Genomic DNA, 23,059 nt, shown 5'->3' with positions numbered 1-23,059 from the left:
TTGGAACTGGATGACCTTTGAGGTCCCTTCCAACCCAAACCAGGCTGGGGTTCTATGAAAACACTGCCTCAGTTTTTGCCCCGATCTGTCTGGGACGCAGGAGCCGGGGGTACAGGCGTGCTGCTGACGGGGTGTTTGGGGGTACAAGGGGCTGAGGCCGTGTGCCGGGTACACGCGCTGTGCCCATGTCTGTGGGGTACGACCCTCGAACAGCGCCTGAGGGCATCAAGCCGGTGCGAGAGCACCCGCAAGGCCCAGCTCGCCGCCGCCGCCCCTCCTTCCGTGCCCCGGCCCGGGGCGCCCCAGGGGGCGGGGGCAGCTGACGCCGGGGCCCGTGCGGCGGCGGTGGCTCCGCCCCGCGAGGCCGGAGCTGAGACGGAAGAAGCCGCCGCCGCACAGCACCCACCGCCTCCCGCCGGAGCCCGACATGGCGCTCTGAGCCCGGCCCCGGCCGTGCCGAGAACCGCCACCCCGCGCGCCTCTCCGGGAAAGCCCCGAGCAGCCGCGCCGGCACCGGGGATAGGGGGGCATGGGCAGGGCGAGGGCCGCTGCTGGGAGCCCGGCGGGCATGGCAGAGCGGCGCTAGGGACCCCCCTTCCCGCCCGCTTCGCGCAGCTCGGCCCCAGCCCCGCGCCCGCGAGGTGAGCCGGCGGCGGGCGGGGGCTGCCGGGCAGGGCGGGCCGCAGGGGAGGGAAGGAGGGAGCGCGGCCCGCGCTAAAGCCGCCTCCCCGCCGCTTTGTCCTTCCAGGCCCCGCCGCCGCCCAGGAGCAGGGAGGCCGAGAGAGGGGAGCAGCGGGCGGCGCCCGGCCGCCGCAGCCCGCCATGGCCCACTCGCCCGTGGCGGTGCAAGTGCCCGGCATGCAGGTGAGCTCCGCGCCGCGCCGGCCCCAAAATGGAGGCGAAGGGCCCGGGCTCGGCCCCGGCTCCGGAAGCGACGCTCGGAGGCCGCCGCTGGGGCGCAGGGTCCGGGGGACCGCGGGTGGGCGAAGCGGGGCTGGGCGGCGAGGCCGGGCTGCGGGGAGGCCTCGCTCGGCCTGGGTAGGAGCGTGGGCCGGAGCCCTCGCTGAGCTGTGGTAACGGGGGGGGCGCCGCTCCCCGAGGGGCCGCGTACCTGCGGCCAGCCCCTCGGAGGCGAGGGTGTCCCTTCCCTCCTTTCCCCCCTTTGTTCGGGGTTGGCCGCGCTGCATCCAGGAGCATGTAAGAGCTTTACAAAGTGATGAAAGGCGCGCTGAAGTTAATGGCAGGGTGTGTGGGTGCGCTGTACATGACATTCCCGGCTCGCCGGCAGGCGTACCTCCTGCACGACTTCCCCACCAGCCTGTGCTGGGCCTGCAGCGCAGCCTCGCCGGGACCTCGCGGTTAGTAGCAGGGGGTAAAGGCGAGGTCCGGTGGTGATACGGCAAAGGGAACCGTCACCTGCCAGAAAGCAGCACCTCTGTTCGGCTGGGAATGAGACCTGGTGTCGTTTCTGTGTGGTATCTGCTTAGGAAACAAGCAGGCACTTGTATTCCTGATTTTTCATAGCAGAGGTGGAATATCTCTGACTCTTTGTCCTTATTCTGCTAGACAATCTAATACAAGGTGGGTCAGGAATCTTTATCAAACTTAAAGGAGCTGAGGACCAAGCTCATGTCAGTGTTGACTTTGGCTTGTCAGATGCTACCAGTATTTTGAGCTTTCTCTTCTAACTTCTGGGATATTCATACCTGTATAATATTGGAGAGGTGTTTTTTAGTTCAGGTAGTATAGAAGCCTTTATGATACGTCTCTTATGTATGTAAGACATGTACAGTAGAGAGTTCAGGAGGTATCAGAACAGAAAGTTAAAATTTCTCTTGGTTGGGTATATTTGCTACTTTCAGAAAGTGTAGGATTGATGTATAAACAGTATTTATAGATTGATTTAGGCCAGTTGCAGTCCCAAGGTTTGGCTTTACCTGTCTCATTTCTCATAATTCACAGACTTCCTGAAATCAGTTAATCTTTGGTCATCCACCGACTTTCTGTTACAAGAGGACACACACCACATTTTCTCAGTCTCCTTGTTGCATTAATATGTCAGGCTTACTGTTATACATCCTAAAGAAACTTGATGAAAGTTTTAGAGGCTTTAGCCTGGACTCCTTTATTTATATCTTCTGGTTTTGAATGTGTTTTTTTGTCTGTGCGCCTGAATTTGGAGACTTCTATTTCAACATCCAAGTTTGTCAAATTTCTTATTTTTATATCTGCTTAATGTATAGTTGTCCTGTTTTCCATAGCTGCCCTGTCATCATGAAAGGACCTTAAAATTATTTAAGGTTCTGTTTCCCATTGTTATGTCAATAAACTTTATGTAATAACATACTTAGTCCCACTAGTATTGTTAGGTTAACCCAGGCCCCTTCACGTATCTGTGTGTTTAAAGCATTTTTTTAAGCTGTTATATATGTACAGCTGCACAGAATTAAAATACATTTTTCCCATGGTGACTCTTTCTTATGAAGATATTGGCACGAGGCCTGAAAGTCTTAGAATACAAAGAAATAGAATTTGGTGTAAAATTAATCTGCTCACTCTTCTTTTAGAAGAATGATAATGCAGGGGTGTTCTTCATAAAAAAAACCTCAACAAAACAAACCCAAAAAGCCACTGTTCTAGAGGAGTGTGATAGTCTGAGGTACAAGGGTTACCTCTTTTGTTGTGGGTTGGGGTTTTTTTTAACCTATCTGAAATACTCAGTCAGGATCATCCAAATGATGATAAAAGTGTCCCTGCTTCTGCTCAGTGTTAAAGTAAGTGCATGGTAATCGACTGAAGAAGGAGTAAACAGGTTTTTCTGTGATGGAAGAAACCCCTTGTTGTGCAGTCAGTGTTGAGGGAAATGTTGTATTGAATGTAACAATTGGAAACTGAATTTGCCAGAGAATGTGTTACAGGTTTGGAGTTTTCAGCTTTATTGTATTCTTATACTTTCCCTCCTATTTCATTGTACACCGAAAAGTATTAATGAAAATCCAGACATAATGTATTATATAATTTTCATTCTCCAAAGAAAAGACTTTGACGCTTTATCAGCAGATTAACAACAGGAGCCTTTCGGACTGTTTTTAGAATCTTTCCTCTTATGAAGAGTCAGGTTCCCTTTAAAAAAAAAGAAGCCAAACATGGAAAACTACAGAAAGTCATACAGAGTTATTTTGGTGAACTCTGACTTTTGGTACCCTGGCAACAAAGGAGGACCCAGAGGTAGTATTATCTGCCGCCTTCATGAGTAGTTGCAGAACCATTTATTTATGTAGTGGTTGCGTTCTGTTCAACTTGTCTTGTGTCCCTAACAAAACCAACTCTTATACCTAACAATTCTTGCCTGTGCAGACAACTTCCTAAACATGTTCCTTTTCCTTACTCCTTTGGAAAGCCTTTACTCCATCCAATTGTGTGATGTTAACTTACCCAGCTGCCAAACTTCTAAGCCCATTCAATAAAATTAAAGTGCTCTGTGAATGTATAAGATGATACACTCTGTGTATAACATACACACTCTGTGATGTATGAGTGCTCTGAAACTGAGCATGACACCCAAAACAATGGCATTTTAGACAGAATCCAAGATGAGAGGGGAGAATGGATAGTTGATGGAGCTATGGGAGCACAGTTTGCAGTGAGCCTGAATGTCAGGTTAGAGTTTTTATTCACTAATGTCACTGTACTGTTCCTTGTGATAAAAACATTCAAACTAGTTCTTAGTCTGGAATGCTTTGAGATCTTGCAGTGAGAAACTTGTCCACTGGCTTCAAGGAATCCAGTTGAAGTCACACAGAGTGTTTCTGGATATGGCTTGCAAGAGAGGTGTTGGAGCCTGCCTGTGTCTCTTACCAGCCCAGGCCCTGTAGTGAAAACAGGGCTGGAGTGAAGGTATTGGACCTCTTAGTGGTAGTCCTACCATACTGCTTTTCTCTGGCCCAGCAGGCAGGATGCATAGTTGTGTTATGTCAGTCATTTCAGGTGGGTGCATTTCTGATGAACTTACTGGCAGCATCTTATACAGTGCTCCAGAACTTTCTTTACAAATACAAGAGGCTGAAAACTGTAACTTACAAGCGAGCAACAATTAACATTTCTGAGTTGGATAGTGAGGAAATTTTTGTTTGTTAGCATCCTAAACTCCCAGACTAGTCTGTAAACTTCAGCAATGGAACATCACTCAAGTAATAAATGCCTTTTTCAGCTGGTAGAGTTTCTATGTATGAACTTCCCCCTTTCCTATTCTAATTTTGTGTGCAAAATCTTAAGTCTGTGAAACACAAATTCCTGATGGAAATGTTGGTTTTTATTTGTGTTTCTTCTTGTTGGTGTGCGTGTCTTTGGAACCTGGTTCGGGGCTTTATTTCTCTTTATCTCTGCTGTCCTACTCATCTAAACACTTTCTGTTTCCTTTCTCATGGCTGTGTTGATTTCTCCTGATCCTGTATGGCAGTAGTCTTGAGTGCAGCCAGAGAGGTTGTTTAGACCTGATCTCCATCTGTTTTTATTGGCATTCAGGCTATATCAGAATAAAGAGCCTAACTTCCTCTAAAAGCAGAGCAGCCAGAAGCATGTGACCTGTCAGCCAGTGTACTCTGATTCACAACTGAAGGCTTGCTTGATTAAATACAAACCTGGATGTAAAGGTGAGCTTTGCTCTCCGGGCTGCCAGTTAACAGACTGGCTGTAGGGTGCTCACTCAACAGCCTCAACCTGGCAGCTGGAGAGTCTCCATCCCTGCTCAGAGGATGCTTAGAGGCAGTTGGTTAACGGCTAGTTGCTGGATGGGTATGGAAAGGTTAAAGGGAAGGTGGCATTTCATATTGGAAGTGGTCATCTTCATAGACTTAGGGGAGAAAAAAATACATTTTCTCTTAAGTTAGTTCTCCTGTAGAAATGAGCTCTTTGTGTGGTGCCTGACGCTAGTCTGGAGTGTGTCAGATTTCTAGTAAACCTTATGCACTGAAGTTACAAGAATGACTTCTGTTACGAGCAAGCAGTCTTTTACTGTCAGATGTTTAGAAGGTGGGCATTAGAGGAACTGAAACCTTTAAAGAAAGATCTGTTCACAGTTCTGTTAATTTATCCCTATCCTAGGAATTGAGCTATATCCAGATGCTTCTACAGTGCGTTTTGAAAAGGCTTTAAACTTTTGTTATTTGGAGACAAGACTTAAAGGAAACTGGAAAGTCTAGCACTTGCAGGGCACCAGGAGACTTGCACAGTGCCTAGGAAACAGGGATCTCTTATGATTAAGCTACGATGGACTACAGTGGTTTTTGGTGGTGTTTGTTAATGCTTTGTCCAATTTCAGCTCCTTGATGTGTACTTTGAGCCTCAGTGCAGGCTGACTGTAGGAGGATGGTAGTTTAAGACCTGTGGAGAACATGCCTCCCTGCTACTTGAAGCAGATATGCATTAAAATATTTGTGGAATTCAACACTGTGGTTGTTCCTTTCCTGGCTGTGCTTGATATACAAACCGTATCATATCTAACAGCAGTCTGCTAAGTCAGTTCAGGCTTTACTAGCTGAATTTGGTTCTTCCATTTTGTGTGTTGTGATGAGTTACTCTGATGACAAAGTAGGGCTCAGTCATACTTGTGCTGTCTTACTGTTATCAAAGGAGGAGGCTAGAGGAGGCTCTGGAAAGTGTTTTGATGCATGGGAGCTGCATAGGTATCATCGCCTGGAATCCAGCAGCTGTTTTTATCAGACTTAGAAGAAAAAAATCCGCAGCAGACTTTTGCTGCTATTTTTTGTGCAGATTTTACAGTTCTAAACACAGTAAAGTGCACTGACCTGGAATTCAGAGGCAAATCTGCCGAAGCTGCAGAGAGCACAGAAACCAAACTCACCTCTTCTCACCTTAATTTCTCTGCTCTTCTCTACTACCATATACTGTCAGGTTTGGGCAGAGGATAATTTCCCCCAAAAGGCAAAAACATTACATCTGAAACCAGACTTTTAACTTCTAGAAATATATAATTGTTACTTTTTCTGTTGAATTTAACATTGAAAAGGTTCTCACTGGCTGTTCTTGAACTCCAGCGTCTCAGCTTTACAAGTCCTGATGAAAGCTTTATCTTTTCTCCTTTTCCTCAAAAAGGAGAATATACAGCAAGTAACAGCTCAGGAATATATTGCAATTTGTTGTTTAAAAAAAAGAAATAAAATATTTATTTAAATGTTTATTTTGACAGGAGGATTGTTTCTTTATATACAGTAACTTCGTGGCACCCCATGAAGAGTTTATATGACTGCATGTGCCTCTGCAGCAGTATTTGTTGTATGAGACCTGTATAACATCTTAGTGAAGATAGGCAAGAGTAATCACCTCAGTTTTCATTGTTTTCAGTGTCCTGAAAGTAAGTTTTTGGTCATCCCCAAAAGTGAAAGGATGAATTTTAAACCTGTTAGTAAAAGTACCACTTGTTTGCTCTATGGTGATCACCTTCAGGTTTAAGAGTCATGAACTCTGGAAAGTGATAAGAGACCATTGTTTTGTCTTTCATTTACCTTGGGGACTGAGTTTAATAATTGACAGACAGAAGAGTTCAGGGCTGGGTTTTGGGGGATGGGGTTGGAGATGGACGGTGCAAAGTTGCTTTTGAAATTCTTGTCACAGGTAACTTTCTGGCATGCTGTAATTAGTGCCTACATGTATGTTGTCGTTGAAGAAATGAAGAGTTGGTGAGGTATCTGTCATTTCAGGAGTCGCTGTTCCAAATCCTGCTGGGTTTTTTCTAACTTAAAATGATTGAAAAAATCAAATTCTTTCCTAATGCTGCCTCACCAGTTTTAAACTATTTAAAGAACTGTCATTTGTTCTTTAAATTTAAACTTGTAGCAGTTCTGGAACAAGTGTGGTCTGATGATTGGTTGAGGATCACTGAGCACACTCCTTAGCTCTGAAGGAGAGACTTAAATCTCATGGGAATGGTGCCCATCTAGCAATATTCACTGAAATCCATTCTGCCACAGGGATTGCTAGCCAAATAAATCTGGCAGAAGGAACTCAATCACAGAAACTATTAAAAAGGGACTGACAAGGTAGCAGTAGCTTGCTGGGCTCATTCTTCCTCAGATCTTGTGCATGTAGTTTTGCAGAGATGGGCTACATTGATTAGGTCTATGGCTTCAGCTTAGATCTTTCTTAATGAAGAAAGCTTTGAAGAACTGCATAGTTGGCTCTTAGAAGTGTGAAGCCAAGTTTGTCTTCCCAAAATCTGGATTTGAATGGTTTTGATTGAGGCAGCATATCTAGAAAAGCTTTGTGATGGGGTCTGTCTTGATTCTGCATGAATCCTGTATGCATCAATGAAGGAGAACAAGGAATGAGAAATGTTAGTTATCTGCAGGTTTCACACTTGAGCTGTGGAAGGGGAGTCTGAGATCCCAGGGTGGTTTTCATGAATCAGAACTCAAGAACTCTCTGTTCTGTCCTGAAGGACATGTGGGTTTTCTGTTTCCCCCTGCTCTGTGATCGTTTGCAGGCTTTCCTTTCAATTGGGAACTGTTATATGTTCTGAATATTTGAATAATCTTGACTAGGGAGGGGAATCAGAGGGTGTCTTATGCTTTCCTGGATGTCAAGTTGTATTTCAATGCAGGCTTCTGTGTTGGAAGCTGAAAGCAGGATAATAAAAACACTGTACAGCTTGAAATGACCGTGAGTGTTGTGAAGTGCCTAAACATAAAACACTGAATGAAAAAGATTGAATTTCTACTGATGTAAATCAGTTAAAAACATACAGTGAATTATGAGGGGAGCAAGATGATCTTGCCGTGAATGTCTCACCTAGGAAGGTGTCATCTGGCAACGGGTCACAGCAAGAACATTTTTACATTCCTGCACAGCTTTATTCTAGCCTAGTTGGCAAGAAGAATCTGATTCTTTTATTTCAGGGCGTTTCTCTTCCTCCCTTCCCCCTTCCCCTCACAGGTTTATGTAATGAGATGCTTTGCCATGCTATGAATGAGCTGCAGACTAATTGAAAAAGGAGTTTCCTGAAAGGGCAGGTTGGTTCTGGCAGGATAGGTTTCTTGCTTCCTTTGTAGCTCATTTTGGAGTTGTATTTCTGGTTTTTCATTGCGTGGTTCTTGTAGCTTCAGGTCTAGTATGATTGATAGGATCAAGAGGCAGTACTGAAGAGAAGAGTAAAGCTTTTCAAGCTTGTGGTCGTCTAGCCTTGGGGAGAAGACAGAAATCTGGGATTCTAGCAGACTGGTGTGTTTGCCTTCCTTTTCAAAGCTAAAGGAATGGCGTGATACCCTCTAACCGTGGGTTCCCACTTGGGCTTCGTTACAGGCAGTGATTATGCCTGGAGACTTGTGTGTGGTGAATAAACCTGTGGCCTGCTCCTTAACCCGCACTGTGTTTTGGAGCCGTCTTCTTTTTCTCAACTAGTGTTTTTCTGCCTTGCTTTAGTTTTGTTTAGCCTGAAAAAAAAGTAATGACTACTTCAGTGAGGAGATTTCACAAAGATACTTACGTGTGTGTTAAACACGATGCCCTGTTGCTGCTTTCTAGTTTGTGAACTGGCAAGCTAAAAAGCTGGATTTTGTTGTTATTTTCGTTCTAGCTGGATCATAGCATGCATTTAATCGTATTTACCGGAGGAAAATCTGTGTATCAAGTTCTAACTTGCACAGAAAAAGTGCAAGTTTTTGGCTTTCAAGATAGAGCAGTGAGGAGGCCTGTGAAATGTATGTAGCAGTTGCCATTTAGCTGCAGATACTGCACCTCTAAATATTAGGGGAATGGTCCAAATGCCCTCCTGATGCAGTTTGTTGCTGGCAGAGTTTTCGTGTAGTTTTTCCTTTAAGTGGGTGTGGCAAAAGTAAAACCCTAAATGTTTGTGCACTGATAAGCAGGCTGGTGCTGAGGGGAGAGGCCTATGCCACAACTAGGCTGCAGCCCATAAATGGTCATTTTTCCATATTCCTGTTAGATGTGGCTTTTGTAATCTCTCTGCAGATGAGGGGTTTTGAAGCAGTTCATAATGGAGAGATTACAGATGATCCTCAGCAGTGAGAAATTGCAGGTGTCCTCTCTCTGCTGGCACGCAGTTCAGGTGTGCAGGCAGGCAGTTCACTGAGGTGAGCCGATCACCCGTTCGGCAGTCACTTGTCCTGCACTGCTCCACAGAGGAGATTAAATTTGGTGGGAAAGATCAGCTTGTTGAACTCTAATGTATGTAGAATGGAGTTTGAAGACTTTGGGATACCAGAACCTGTTGATTTCTTGAACTGACTTGTGTCTTCATTTAAGGATAGAGGATCCCTCTAGCTACAGAGCATGCATTCATTTAGGACTTTTCAAATCTTAGAATCACAGACTGGTCTGGGTTGGAAGATTATCTAGATCCATCCCCCTGCCACAGGCAGGGGCAAATCATAGTAAAGACCTAGCCACATAATTTGTGTGTGTCCCCTCCTTAATCCCTCTGACTCTGTTGGTAGGCTGTGCCCCTCAGAGATGTGAGCACACTGAAGGATATGGAGCTGTATGCAGTGCTTTGAGGATCTTTATGTGGTTAAAAGGTATTGATACATAGAGTGGAAGTGAAGTGGGGCTCCATTTGACATGTAAGGATATTCAGTTACAGAGAAGCTCACTAGCAGGAGAAACTTCATTTTGTGTTTTCTCAATGCAGAATACTCTTCGTAAATAATTGGTGTAAATGCTTTTAATTGCCTGTGTCCAAGAGCTGATCTTTGGGAGATGTGGTGTTATTCTTTCTTTTTGCTTATTTATGCTGTTTCCTAAATTGCTTTTCACTTTGTGTTACCAAAGTGAAAGAATGGCTAAGAATAGAGGAAGTGAGTTCAGTGGTTTCCATTTCCAGCACAACATACCATTGACAGCTTGCATCTGCCACAGGTCAGAGACAGTTTGAGGATAGATGAAGGTGATTCTTTCCTTTAAAGTCTGAGAATGGGTGGGTTTGAATGCTGATTTTAAGGTTTTGATAGTCATGAATTTTCAAGCAGCTCACTTTCTGGCTGACTTGATGAAAACAAAGCCACATGGGGTTCTCACTTACTTATTTTTCTTCTTGTTTTATATTGAAGTTCTCCAGGTTCTCACTAAAAATGGCAATGAGTTTTGGCCTTGTCAGGTAAGAGAGATGTCTCATAAAGGGTGTAACAGAGGGCAGATTCCATTTAAGGACAGCAAAGCTCAGCTCTAGTTTTTGCTGCCTGCTGAGTGGAAACGCTTGATAATGTAAAAGTTTGATACTTTATAAAATCAAATTGTTTTGTTGTTAAAATAATTTTCTTCAGTGTGTATCATCCGTTCCAGTAAATACAATGAAATATCTACTGCTATTTGAGTCTTGAGGACTTCAGGGTAGCACCAGAGTTCCGTTCTCTGAGAAGCAAGAAGAATCTCTTGTGCACAAGATAGAGAAAAATATGTTGACAGGTTCCACCCTTGTTTTAAATGTTTACAGGTTCCTTTTTTCTGATTCTTTATAAGTAATGATGGCTCTGCACCTGTGCCTTCATTAACTTCAAACTGTTTACATTTTTAAGTACATACACACAGGCCTATGGCACTGCTGGTGTGAGTAACTTTAATTGTAATAGGATTTAAACGTAAAATTGGCAGGGGGACATGGGGAGGAGCTCCAGGAATTAAAATCTATGACTACTTGTGGTGGCTGTGTTGTAAAGAAGTGAAATGTTCCTTATGCAGGTAAAATATGGAAATATATATAATGTATGTGAATATATATTGTTGTGTAATAGAATCTGCATGGTGTGTAATTAATGTGTGTATGTATATAAAATACACCTGAAACTACATGCAGATAGTGTATGGAAAGATACTCAACTAAGAAGAAAGTATCTGGTGAGAAAGACACTACTCTAAAGTTCAGTAGACCATCAGGTTCAGCAGTCTTACTGCCTCTGAATTTTATTTTTTGGGGGCCTCTGAATAGAAGAAAAGCTTAGAGGTACTTTATTATCTGAGAACAGACAAATGAATGGACTGATTACCTGTGATTTCAGTGTATTCAACCCCGATGCAGTATTTGGTAAGAATCAGATAAATGTTGAGAATAAGTAAAATGTCATTAACTTTTAATGTCTTTTATTAACTTTCAGGTCATTGTATTTCAGGTATTACTCATTGTATTTCAGGTATTCTTTCTTAAGATAATAAAAGGTACCTTGGAGATTTTACAGATAATAAAGTAGGCCTAATAATTGCTATTAAATTTTATTGTTAGCCATAATTCAGACAGTGCAGACGGTGGAACTTAAGAGAAATGGTGCACTGCATGCTGGCTTCAGCAGCAACGCTAGCATACTTTTCTGATGTGGCACTTTAATGCTAATGTAACTGTGAGGCTGCACAACAAATTAATTACTGGGGTATTTTTTTGATCGTGGGTTGTGTTTAGTTTGAATGTCTGGCCATAACATAACCTCCTCTTTCCCTGAACCTTTCTGTAAGGTAGCTCTTTTCATTGTAGTTTACTTTTGAATTCTCCCTTTCTGTGAAGATCAGGTTTTTATTTTAGTGAGCAATTGCTTGAAATGACAGTCCTTGAAACACCAGGTAATGCTGATAGCTTCCAAAGATACCGGTATGTGGTGGTGGATACTTGAAAAACAGACAAGTAGACACTCTAGTCTTCTTTTACCAACATTGTATGAAATCTTTTGAGTTCATTATTGCATCTTTATCTAATGTGTATTTGAGCAGCAACTCTCAGTGTAAGTGAGCTATTCTGTAGTACTGCTACAATTTTAAAGAAACTTCTGTTCCAAATAAAGCCTGGGAGATGCTTGACAATCCAGAGAGTATCCTAGCATTTCTGGGTCATGTTTTAGAAACGCTGTTTTAAGACAACAGGAAAGATTTTCTCACATTGACAGACTACTTAGAAGAAATCTCCCAAGACTATGTTAAAATTATTTGCCTTGGGAGATCTTGAGGATCCTGGGTTTGATTTTGTTAGATACAAGGCATTAGCTCAGTCTCTGTCCAAGATTCTTTGAAGCTTCATCTTATCATCTACTTGTACTCGGTATCCTTTAATGAAATTCATTCATGAACCTTCTTAGAAGACTTGTTTCTGTATAAGAGCTGTCCCGCACTGATAGAGCCTGAAGCAGTCTCACATACTTTGGTGTGTGTCGTTACATATCTGTATGCTCTCAGAAGTTAGATATACAGTGCACTTTAACTCTGTTTCAAAGGAAGAAGACAGACTTTGGAGAACAGGTACGTGAAAGGGTCAGAGATGGGACGTGTGTCAGTCAGCCAGTCAGTCCTGTAGCAGGATGCTGCCCCAGGACATTGCTGCGTAGCTGTGTTTATTTGAATCAAAAGAAAATGCTTGTATAAGCTGTAGTGGCAGAATCCTTGATACAGCTACTGCAGGTATGCTGGCAAAAATGACACTGTAGTGGTTTGGGGGTTTTTACTTGGGGCTTCTGAGCAGGTGGTTGGACTAGATGAGCCCCTGAGGTCTGTTCCAAGCTGAGTGTGTGGACATACCTGTGTGTATAAGCACATGCAGTCATAGCACATGGTTGGATAAGAGAGGAGGAGAGATCTTGCTGGTCTCAGGCTGTGTAGTGCTGGGCTGGTGAAATGGTGGACTTCCGAAGCTATGCAGAGGGCTTGTATTGTCATGCTGGTCCTGTTACTCATGCTGGTGAGATTGAAGCTGGCATGTGAATGTGTCTGTGCTTGTCATACTTGGTGCTGCTTTTGTCTGTGGAAACAGGCGTAGGGAGGGGAAAAGCAGTAGATTTTCTTCCCGATTTGTCCGTTTCTAGGTGTTATCTTCAGAGAGGTGATGATGGAGTCCATGCACTGTCTATTGTCTTGTTACCATCTGCTGCCCAACAGACATGACTCCCATAGAAACCAGTGTTTATTTAAAAACCCCACCAATTATTCATGCAGGCAGCTTTCAAAGCTTCTAAATTCCTCCCGTTGAATGAAAGATCTGTGAAAGAACAGGGAATAACAATGGTTGTTTTGCTCAAGAGTGTTAATAGTGTTGGAAATCTTAATTTCTACCATATTAGAAGCTCAGCTGGCAACTGTGCTGCAAAAATGTATTGGTATATATCAAGGGTGTGTATATACACACGTTTTTATTTGTATAAGGTATATTTCCATCATTTTCTGTACTAGGAGGAGAAGGATAGGCATTACTGCATTATATAAATGTATGTTTGTTTAAAAAGTAGCCTTCTAAAGTTTGGCATTTTTGGGGTTTGTTTTAAATTACTTATAGAAAAAAGTTCCTGTAGAACAATAGTCTGAAAGAGAAGGAATGAAAAAGGTAAAAGCAAATCTGTTTCAAAATGCAGTCTTTAAGTTATGTAGTGTTCTAAATTTGGAGCCTTTCCACATAATGCTGTCTCAGTATTAGGCATAGTTGGTCAGAAATAGTCGCCCTTCTCCTGGAGTGTCCTACAGTCCCTTGTCAGCCTTGGTGAATCAGAGGAGATGTAAAGCTGGCTGCTTGCTGGGTGAGGATTTTCTCAGAGTAGAAAGATGTGACTCCTTCCTTTAGTAGTCCCACACGGGCTGTTCTCTGCTCCACCTCTCCCTCACAGGGATCTGCGCTGGAGCTCTGCGGTGTGGGAAGTCCAGCCGTGCCCAGCTCTCCCTATACTCCAGCACTCCCATGTAGTGGCTTTAGGAGTTGGAAGTTTTGATTCACCTGGAATAGCTTAGAGGAGAGAGTTTGGAGGCCTGGCTTGTTCTGTTGGTGACTCTTTGGTGGGTGTATAGGGTTGAGTGATGTGCATGTCCTCTTGAGGAGCCCAAGAGTTGCCCTTTGACTCCATCAAACATTTGTGAAGGGTTGGATTAGCTGATTATGCCTGTGATTAAATTACTTTTCCTTTATCTGTCTGGAGGTGTTTTAACAGGTTTCACCTCAAATGAACAACAACAATTGGCATGAATGATTCCTGGAAATCTAGGCTCCAAGTGTGTCTCAAAACTAAGTTAGTTTTTGTGAAAATGAGTCTTTTAGGGTTCATGAAAAGTTTTGCCAATCCTCTCTTTTAACTCTTTTGTTTCTTGGGGGGTTATTGTAAATAATGTCTGTGGTTATTGTAAATGAGGAACTATCAGGTAATTATTCCTTATTTCAACTAATGTAGTTTAGGAACACATTTGGTTGGTAGCTAAATGCCAGTTCAGCAGCTCAGCAGCAGCAGGGAGAGGCTGAGTGGCACTCACTGCTGCTTTTGCTACACTTGTCTGTTGAAACAAGGGACAAGTTTCAAGATGTGTTACACTTGAAGCACATCTGAAAATAGATTTTTAATTCAGATTTTTAAAAAAATTATTACTTTTCAATCATTTTAGTCTTAACAATGAAAAGGTGGCAGGAGCTGGTGCAGTAGCATATGGCAATATGAGTGTCTTGGGGCACTTTGAAGACTTACTGTTTGGGGTTGGTTGGGTCTTTTTTGTCTAAAAACTTTTATGAGCACCTGAAGCCTTCAGTCCTTTTCTTTTCAAGTGGAATAGTGTTAGCTGTCCCAGATTCCAGACCAAATAGTACTCATCCTCTCTTTTCATTTGCTTTATGTATTTGTTTATCTTTTAGATCTTTCACTGAATCTATCAACAGAACAAAATTTTTCACTTAATTATTTCACTGAAGGTAATTTTGTGCTTTGTTTTGTGTTTCTTTTAACGGAGCAGAATAGCATCAAGCTCAGTGTAGACAAAGGAGAAATTCCTCATTCCTCCTGCTTTAATGCAGTGCTCAGGAACAGCAGTGTGCTTGCATATTCACAGCCTAACTCCACAGATCAGCATGAGTCTGCCATGCTCCTTCATGTCCCCTGCTCTAGTGAGAGCACAAATGACAGCTTGGTACATACGAGTGGTGAACTGATTCAGCTGAAAATAAACCTGACAAATCAGATGGTGAACTCTCAGCTAAATCTGTTTCCTGATTCATCCCACCACATTGTGGAATAAATTCTGGTTCTGATAGAAGGGAAGAAGCGACAATAAAGGCTCAGTAAGGAAACCAGACTGTCCATTTTGGACTGGCTTTACATAGTGATGTATTTCTTTTATTCCCAGTAAAGATTTTCATATCCATTTGCAACACCACCAGTGTAAAGATGTTTTCTGGCGTTTCTTGATAACTGTTTTGTTACATGTCTGTGCCTTGGGTTGAGTGTTTGCATTTGCCAAAACTGTTACTTCTTTTGCTTCTGAGTTTTGGAGTGTGTAAAATACCTGAAAGCATCTCTCATATTTTCAGATGTTGCAATTGAATCAGAGGGCTTTTTGGGGCAGATATTTCTTGATCAAAGATTAATTTGTGCAATCAGTTGCCTGGTCCTGACAGCAGTAGTGTTGCTTAATCCTGTTGCTGTGCAAAGCTTGTGCTATTCTCTTAACATGTTCACTTTACCTCTTTAAAACACTTTTCATTAAACTCCCCTTACTGTGCTCTGAAGATTGGTGTTCTTAAACTGGAGTGAGTTATCTGCATCCTTCAGAAGCCACTGCTGTGGTTTTTGGGTACACAAGGTTCTCTAAGCAGCCATGTGGCATGCTTTATCTTGAAGGGAAAATGAGAATTTGCTTCCTTTTTGTTTCCCTCATGACTACTCGAATGGAGCTGAGAAATTTAAAATATTTTATAATAATCAATCTGTTGATCTGAAGAATCAGGGAATGCTTTGTGTTGGGAGGGACCTTAAAGCTCATCTGGTTCCAGCCCCCTGCCACGGGCAGGGACACCTTCCACTAGAGCAGGTTGCTCCAAGCCCCTGTGTCCGACCTGGCCTTGAACACTGCCAGGGATGGGGCAGCCACAGCTTCTCTGGGAAAAGTCTGTGCCAGCGCCTCAGCACCCTCACAGGGAAGAACTTCTGCCTTATATCTGACCTGAACTTCCCCTGTTTCAGTTTAAACCCATCACCCCTTGTCCTGTCCCTACAGTCCCTGATGAAGAATCAACTAGGTTGGAAAAGACCTTTAAGATCATCAAGAGTAGCTAACCAGCAGAGATTCCAAGCCACGTGTCCTTAGCAGTGCTCTGCGGCCTGCTGCTCTGCTCCCCTTTTTAAAGCATGTTTGGGTGATCCCAGCCAGTTCGGATCAGTACCCTGGGTTCAGTTCTCTGCTCCAGCCATCCTAGTCCTTCTTTGAGCAGCTCAGTCCCTTTTGCTGTACTTTCTATCAGCACTTTCAGTTGCCCCAAAGACATCTGATCTTACCAGATCTCAGGATCTACCAGTGAGTACGGGGTAGTGCAGTGTTCTCACAAGCAGCTCCACATTGTATCGCTGGGTAGGATGCTTTGTCTGCCCCAGGCTGCTGGCCAGGTAGAAAGCCCAGCCTTTTCTGCCTGGGTGATGATGGTAGTGCTTCTGTGCTAGTAAGTGCATTCTCTAGTCTTCTGAATTACTGCACAGATAGGATTAATGCTAAGAACAGATCCGATCTTTTGTTTTAAGGTGGTGGTGTGTGTGAGGAAGTGAAGCGAGGTTTGTACCTGCCTCCCTCCCTGGTGAGGCTCATTTACCTTTGGCATAATTGCACAATGCATGTTCTGTAACTAAGAGCTGGATTAGAAGTTAGTGTGCAGGAAATAAACCTACCTGATGTGAGCCTTCGAGTGACAATAAATCTGGGTGATGTGCTGCTTGGGAAGTCATGAGGGCAAATAACTTGGAAGTAAATAAGTAACTTGTGTACCCCCCTCCCTTTTTTTCTTCTCTTTCCTAGAACCACAGAGCAGACCCAGAAGAATTATTCACGAAACTCGAACGCATTGGAAAAGGCTCCTTTGGGGAGGTCTTCAAAGGAATTGATAATCGGACACAGCAAGTGGTAGCTATAAAAATCATAGACCTTGAGGAAGCAGAAGATGAAATAGAAGATATACAGCAAGAGATAACTGTTTTAAGTCAGTGTGATAGTCCTTATGTAACAAAATACTACGGATCATATTTAAAGGTAATGTATAGTATTGCACAAATTTGTTTTGAATGCCACTAGGAAAGAATTCTGGAATTGAGGAAGAGTTATCATGCCAACTGCCTTTTTTTCTAGTCGAGCCTTGGTTTTCCTTTGAACAGAGCTTTTCACTGTGTTTTGCTCCTTTTGCTGCTTGCTCTTTGAGGCTGGAGTTTGCACAAAATAGAGGAGGAACAGAGTTGGTAGAGGATTCCTCTTGGCATTGCTGTTGCTTTTGACTTTGGTTTTCTGTCCTTCCTCTACAGTCCCTAGCACGATCTTGTGGCTTTTTTGGGGAAGAAAAAAATACTTTCGGAGCTATAGAAACAAAACCCATTGTCTGATATGGAAAGAAACCCTGCACCATGTAGGGATGTGTTGGTTATTATGCAGCAGAGCAGGCCTCAGACAAAGTAAAACCGACATCAGCAGAGTTACGTGTGAATGTGATGTAAGGCATCATTTAAGAACAAGCAAAAATGAAAACCTACAAGAGTCCAAAATGTTGACTTAAGTCTTCCGAACTTGCAGAACTGTCCAGGTGTAACTGACTGTTTCAGCAATATCTTGGCTCTGCATTTTTCTTAAGCTAGATTCATCCTTGCTCACTAACACTAGATCTTTCAGCTTGAGATTACTCAAGGGAAAGAGTGCATTAGCTTTGTTAAAGGTGCAAAGAATCTTTTATGCCGCCTTTTAATTTTAGTAGTAGCAGGTATTTTGAGAGTTGTATCTGTTTGCTTTTTTACTTAATTGCTATATGTATATTTTCTAACTTCTTACTAGCTACTACTCTGAGAATGGCAGACAGCCTGAGTATTTAGCTGTATAGTATTTCACTGAGGATTTAATGTCTCTATATACTGTAGACATCTCTTGGAAACAGTGAAATAGGTACAGTTGTGTGCCAAATGACTGTATAACTAAAGGTTAAAGAACGCTGAGGTTAAATTCTGAAAATGAAGACATCTTAGTTCTTACAAAGCAAGGTCCTGCTGCCAAGAATTGCTATGGATACCACTGGTATGAAGATCACATTCAAAGTGATCACATAGGTTTATCTGTAAATGCTTAGTTCTACATATAAAGATCACTAAAAATATTCCTAGAAGCAACTCTTAAGATAGCAGCTAAAAAGAGCATCAGCACACAGTAAGGAAAAGGTATTTCAAAAGGTAAGAGTTTTCTTTTTATCTTTGCATCTTCATTTACAGGAAGACAAAACAGTTGAGCCAATCTGTCCTCTTTCAGCTCAGGCTTATGGAACAGAAATAGTTTACTACAAAGTATTAATCAGACATGTGGCTTTCTGTGAAGCTCTTGGAATGCTGTTAGAAATGATACTGAGTTTTGCACTGTTTAAATCAAAGAGATTTAGTATGTTCCTGACTATACCAAAGCACACCCTGAGTGCAAAGGCATTCAGGTGGCCTACAGCACTAGTATTTCTTAGTTGAGTAATCTAGATCTGGTTTAAAACTTTAAAGTTGATAGTTTTTATTTAGAAGAAATAGCAGCTGGGACCATGTGTGCCTCAGTTCATCCAGTTGAACTGTATCAGAACATCTTCTGTTGGAACTTATTCTTGGGGGTTTTTGTACCAATTTTAAGTAAGCTTTGAATAAGCAGATAATTCTTGGCATCAGTTTGAGTTAGTTTCCGTTTTCCCTCTAGCGAGATGGCATATTTAATAACTAAAAGGTGTTTTATGACTATAACACCAAAGAAGAGTTGTGAACTGTGAAGGCTTTCCAATTGCAAGCATTTCAGGTGATAAACTTTGTTCTTGTACAGTCTGTTCTCCATATTCTGCAGCTTTACAGTTTCCTCACGCTTGCAGATGTGGGCACAGCCACCCTTGTGGGGATGGAGTGACCCACGCTCGGGGAGCCTGGGGCTTACCAGCCACACACAGGCTCTGCCCAATGCTCCTGCTGCTGGGAGGGGGAAGGGAAGAGTGGCTTTATTTCAATTACTTGACTTACAAATTTGTAACTTAGCTCAGCTGATGCCATGTAAGATACTCTCCTGTGCTGCAGCCTGGCTGCTCTGTAGCTGCAGCTTGTGCATCTGACTTGTAAATGGGACTTGAAACATATGGACACTTCCTTAATATTTTTACTGAGCATTATTTGACATTAAATACCTGCTGCCAGGTATTTTACTCTTTAAAAACCTTATTGGTACAAGATGGTGGGGTCTACTTCCATGAGGTTCTTGGGATAAAGCTAATGCAAGCTTTCACCTTGAGGTTCGTGGGATAAAGCTGATGGCAAGCTTTCAGTTACTGTGATATAAAAGGTGCAAATGTCTCATAGTTTTGTAATTTGGGTTACCTGTATATCTTGAATTTTGGAGTTTGAATGGGAATTTCCCATTAAACTACTCTTAGAGCTGAGATATTTTCTATTTATGTTGAGCCTTTCACAGATGTGTGTAGAACTGTACAAGCTTACAGCTGTACTAATGCATCTTCTGTAGCTGTAAGAGAACTTAAATCGTGATGTAGATGTCTGTAGATGCTCATATTTGTGGGAAGTCAGGATCTAAATATGTCTTCTCATCCTGTATTGCACTTTGTTTGCAGTTAACATCACATCTGAATAAATAAAACATTGGTTGTGGAGGGCACCCTTGAAAGTGCCAGTGCATAGCAGTGTAGGAGTGTAAGGTATGTTAGATAGCTAAAACGAGTGTTTTCCTCAAGCCTAATGGCTTGTCAGAATGTATTGCTGCCTGATCAGTTCAGGCAAGAAAAAGATATTAAAGGTATAAAAAAATTCCCCAAATTGTGCTGTGTTTTGGTTACACAGATTTGTGGAGCTTGATAGACTATTTGAGCTGTGCTTTCCACCTGATCCTGTAGAAATAGATCTCTTACTGACTGCATTTTCATGATTGATTTCCCTATTTATGCCATTCAGCTGTGGGGGTCAAATATCTATCCTGTAACTAGCACAGCACCTGGCCTTGCTCTTCTGCAGTTATAACAAGCCTGAAGTTATTCCCAGTTTTTCAGATTTGAATGTGGAGAACTCCTCGTGTAGGAGCACCCAGAGACTTCCATCAGAATTGTACAGCACTTTATGCAGCAAAGCTTGGAGACAATCTAAAGATACTGTTTGTTCTACATTGTCTATTTATACTTTGGTTGACTGAAAATAGCTAGGAAAAAGGTTGTTCATGCCTGGCTAGAAAATACCCACACCCCGTTACAGTGGAGAGGAGCAGTTTCTTTGAGACATTCTTTCAGAACACAGCACTTACTCATTTTCACCCTATACTGTTTGCAAGTGATGGTCAAATCCTCCAAACATGTCTGGTAACCACAATGTTTGCCTTAAACTGGAGCTCCTTGCAGGTCTTCTCAGCTGACAAAGTTGGGCTTTATAAAAACTGCTAAAATTAGGCAGCCCTTCCCTGCTGATCTCATAATGCTGGAAGAGAAGCTCAGAAATGGTGTGGGCTTTAAAAAAATCAGGATAAATCTAATAGAGCACACTTTGTTAAGAGAATTGGATGTGGGCCTTTAAGAAAATGCACCTTTATTTGCCTGCTGAGTTTTCTTTAGAGTTGTGTCCCTAGTCAGGCAATAGGGTGGCAAAGCATAAAATACAAGAGGCTTTTCACAAAGTGTTTCTGCCATAAGCTTGTGCCCTGTTGTAAGGTACTAACACCAGTCAATATTTGCTGGAGGCTGTTGGGTCTGTGGTGCTTCACCACGTCTGGTTCAGTTGAGTATTTTTAACAACTGGTTTTTCTTTTAAATAAATACATGGTTTTATTTGCAGAATTTCTTAGAGTAATAGCCCACAGATTGATCTTTGGGGTTCTGAAATGGGAGGGGATTCTGGCAAGCAAATAGCCAAAGATCCCAGTTTTGACACAACAGGCTGAGGATCCGATACCAAATCTTTCCTGTTTTGTTAGCGTGAACCAGCCACTTCTGTAGCTACATACCGAGGGCAAAGTCAGCATCTAGAAGTCAGTGTTAAAAGAATTTTTCAGTTCTAGTATTCTAGTGGTTGAGATCTCCACAAAGAAAGCACAGAAACCCATCTGTTCACAGGGGCTGGGATTCAAATAGCAGATAGTGAAGGAGTATGTGAGCTTTGTGATACTAATAATAATAACAAAAATACAAATCCTAAGGTAAGTGCCTCAAGTCATACTTCTTATTTTGCTATATTGCTCTTATCTTTGGCCTTTTAATGGCTGATTTTGAACCTCTGATACGAAAACTTGGGAATCCTGATCCTTTCTGTAGGGTTCCAGGTCTGGCAGTGCAGTTTCTGATGGTTGGAGTGTTGCTTTGTCTCTCAGAATCAGAGCTGCTCCTGTGGTAGGATGCAAGTCCTTGGGTACTAGCATGTTCAAGGGCTGTCAGTTCTTGCTTTTAGCTGGATCTAACAGCTTCAGTTGGAGCTTGTGGACGTGTTAGATACACACTTGCAGTTACCACATAGGCCAAGAGGCATGTAGCAGCTCCCTGTGTTAGGCTTTCGATTTCTGGTGTCCTTGAAGTGCGTTCACACTTACTGTCTTCTCTCTTGCTCAAAAGTCATTTGAGGTTCTGAGTATTTTGCTCAAATGAGAGGTGTGGTGATGTTACAAGCAAGTTTCCTATTAAAATGGTCATGCTTCTGTATCACAAATGACTGGAATTAATAACTGTAATGCAGACAGTCTTTTGTAAGAACTACAACGTGTATTAAAACACCTAGTTGCAACTTAAACCAGCACCAATCACTTTTACCTCCAAGTTCCATTCCTTTAGGTGGGCTCTGTTTAGATGCCATTAGCAGAAGATGACTTGGTGGTGGGGTTTTTTGGTTGCTTTTCAAAATAATAAAGTCAAACTGTGATTGCTCTTTTGACCTCTTGCACAGGAGCTGTGTGACCATTTTACATGAAGTAATTACATAGAACTTGATGATTAATGGGACTCTGCATTTGCATTCTCCTAAGAGTATGCTGGTAGTCTATTGAAATACATATTTTTTTTTTAATGGCAGTCTTGGACCTCTAACAACTCATGCCTTCCTTTACAGGGCACAAAACTATGGATAATAATGGAATACTTGGGTGGAGGGTCAGCTTTGGATCTTGTAAGTATAGGATTTCTTTGCATTATAAATACTAGTGAACCTTATTTCATTGTGTTTTCCAATTTCTCTAGTCCCTGGAGGCAGCTGATGTTACACCACTGCTGGATTGTAATGCTCCAAAAAGTGTGAATTTGAATGGTAGCTCTGTTCAAATTGAATTAATGTTTCATTTTGGTTTTATTGTTTGTCTCTAAGCATTAGGGAGTGTCCCTCTGTTCTCAGTCAAATGTAAGGCATTCTTTAATATTCTTCTTTAGTATGAAGAAAAATACTGTTCTTGCCATATGTGGTGGCGTTTCAGGTTTTGGGTTGTCTCTCCATTCCCCCTAGTAGAATTCATGATACTTGAATAACAAAAGTTTCCTTTGGGATTCAGGAATGAATGGTGTGTCCACAGGGTGCAGTTAATTTTAACTGGTTAGAAGGTGTTGGGTTTTCCATTTGTAGGTATTTTCAGTCAAGCATGAAAGTGCCTTTTACTTAAGATAGTGTAGCATTCATGAAGGATGCAGCTTAGAGAGTACAAGAGCAGAGTCCACTGTATGGGGATGTGGTTTCCCCATGGTTTCGGGACAGCTCTGCCTCAGCTGTGAAGCTCAGACCCACCCTTTCCTGTAAGATCATAAAATCAGTCTTTCTTTGTGTCACTCTGAAGGAAAAATATCACGTCTTCAGTATTAGATGGGTGTTCGTGATATACTTGCCAACAGTGGTCCTGTCAGCAAGAGCTGAAGTGTGTGCATTGCTTCACGAATCAATTTAAGTAATTGAGGAATCGATAAGTCTTCTGTGGAGTGGTCAGAAATGGTGAAATGGCTTTTACCAGGGACAATGGAAACCACTGAACCTTTAGAAGAATAAAGCTTTTGTCTCATTTGTCTCAGGTTGCCATACCATAATTTCATGGAGTTCTCTGTTTCAGTGCTGCTGTTTGGTATTCTTTATGGCAGAATCACCCACCTTAA

At 42.4% G+C, this 23,059-nt stretch overlaps 1 protein-coding gene and 1 long non-coding RNA gene across 3 annotated transcripts in view; both read left to right on the top strand.

Moving 5' to 3' along the window:
- The first annotated feature begins 321 nt into the window (after positions 1-321).
- STK26 (serine/threonine kinase 26) overlaps positions 322-23,059 on the top strand; it is a 31,041-nt gene continuing 8,303 nt past the window's right edge. The window contains exons 1-4 of one of the 2 annotated variants that reach the window (XM_030497135.1): positions 322-641; positions 749-864; positions 16,756-16,986; positions 22,038-22,094. In XM_030497135.1, the coding sequence (XP_030352995.1) occupies positions 823-864; positions 16,756-16,986; positions 22,038-22,094 (330 nt within the window). In that variant the 5' untranslated portion in view covers positions 322-641; positions 749-822. Of the gene's footprint in view, positions 642-748; positions 865-8,915; positions 8,936-16,755; positions 16,987-22,037; positions 22,095-23,059 lie in introns of those variants that run through there. The other variant, XM_030497137.1, reaches the window with a different exon arrangement.
- Positions 17,165-21,667, top strand: LOC115612627. Its single transcript, XR_003993100.1, has 2 exons — positions 17,165-17,817; positions 17,881-21,667. It is a non-coding gene; the product is annotated as an uncharacterized LOC115612627 (long non-coding RNA).

Source organism: Strigops habroptila, chromosome 9 (genome assembly GCF_004027225.2).
Source record: "Strigops habroptila isolate Jane chromosome 9, bStrHab1.2.pri, whole genome shotgun sequence".
Lineage (NCBI taxonomy): Eukaryota > Metazoa > Chordata > Aves > Psittaciformes > Psittacidae > Strigops > Strigops habroptila.
This window is presented reverse-complemented; position numbering and strand designations above follow the sequence as displayed.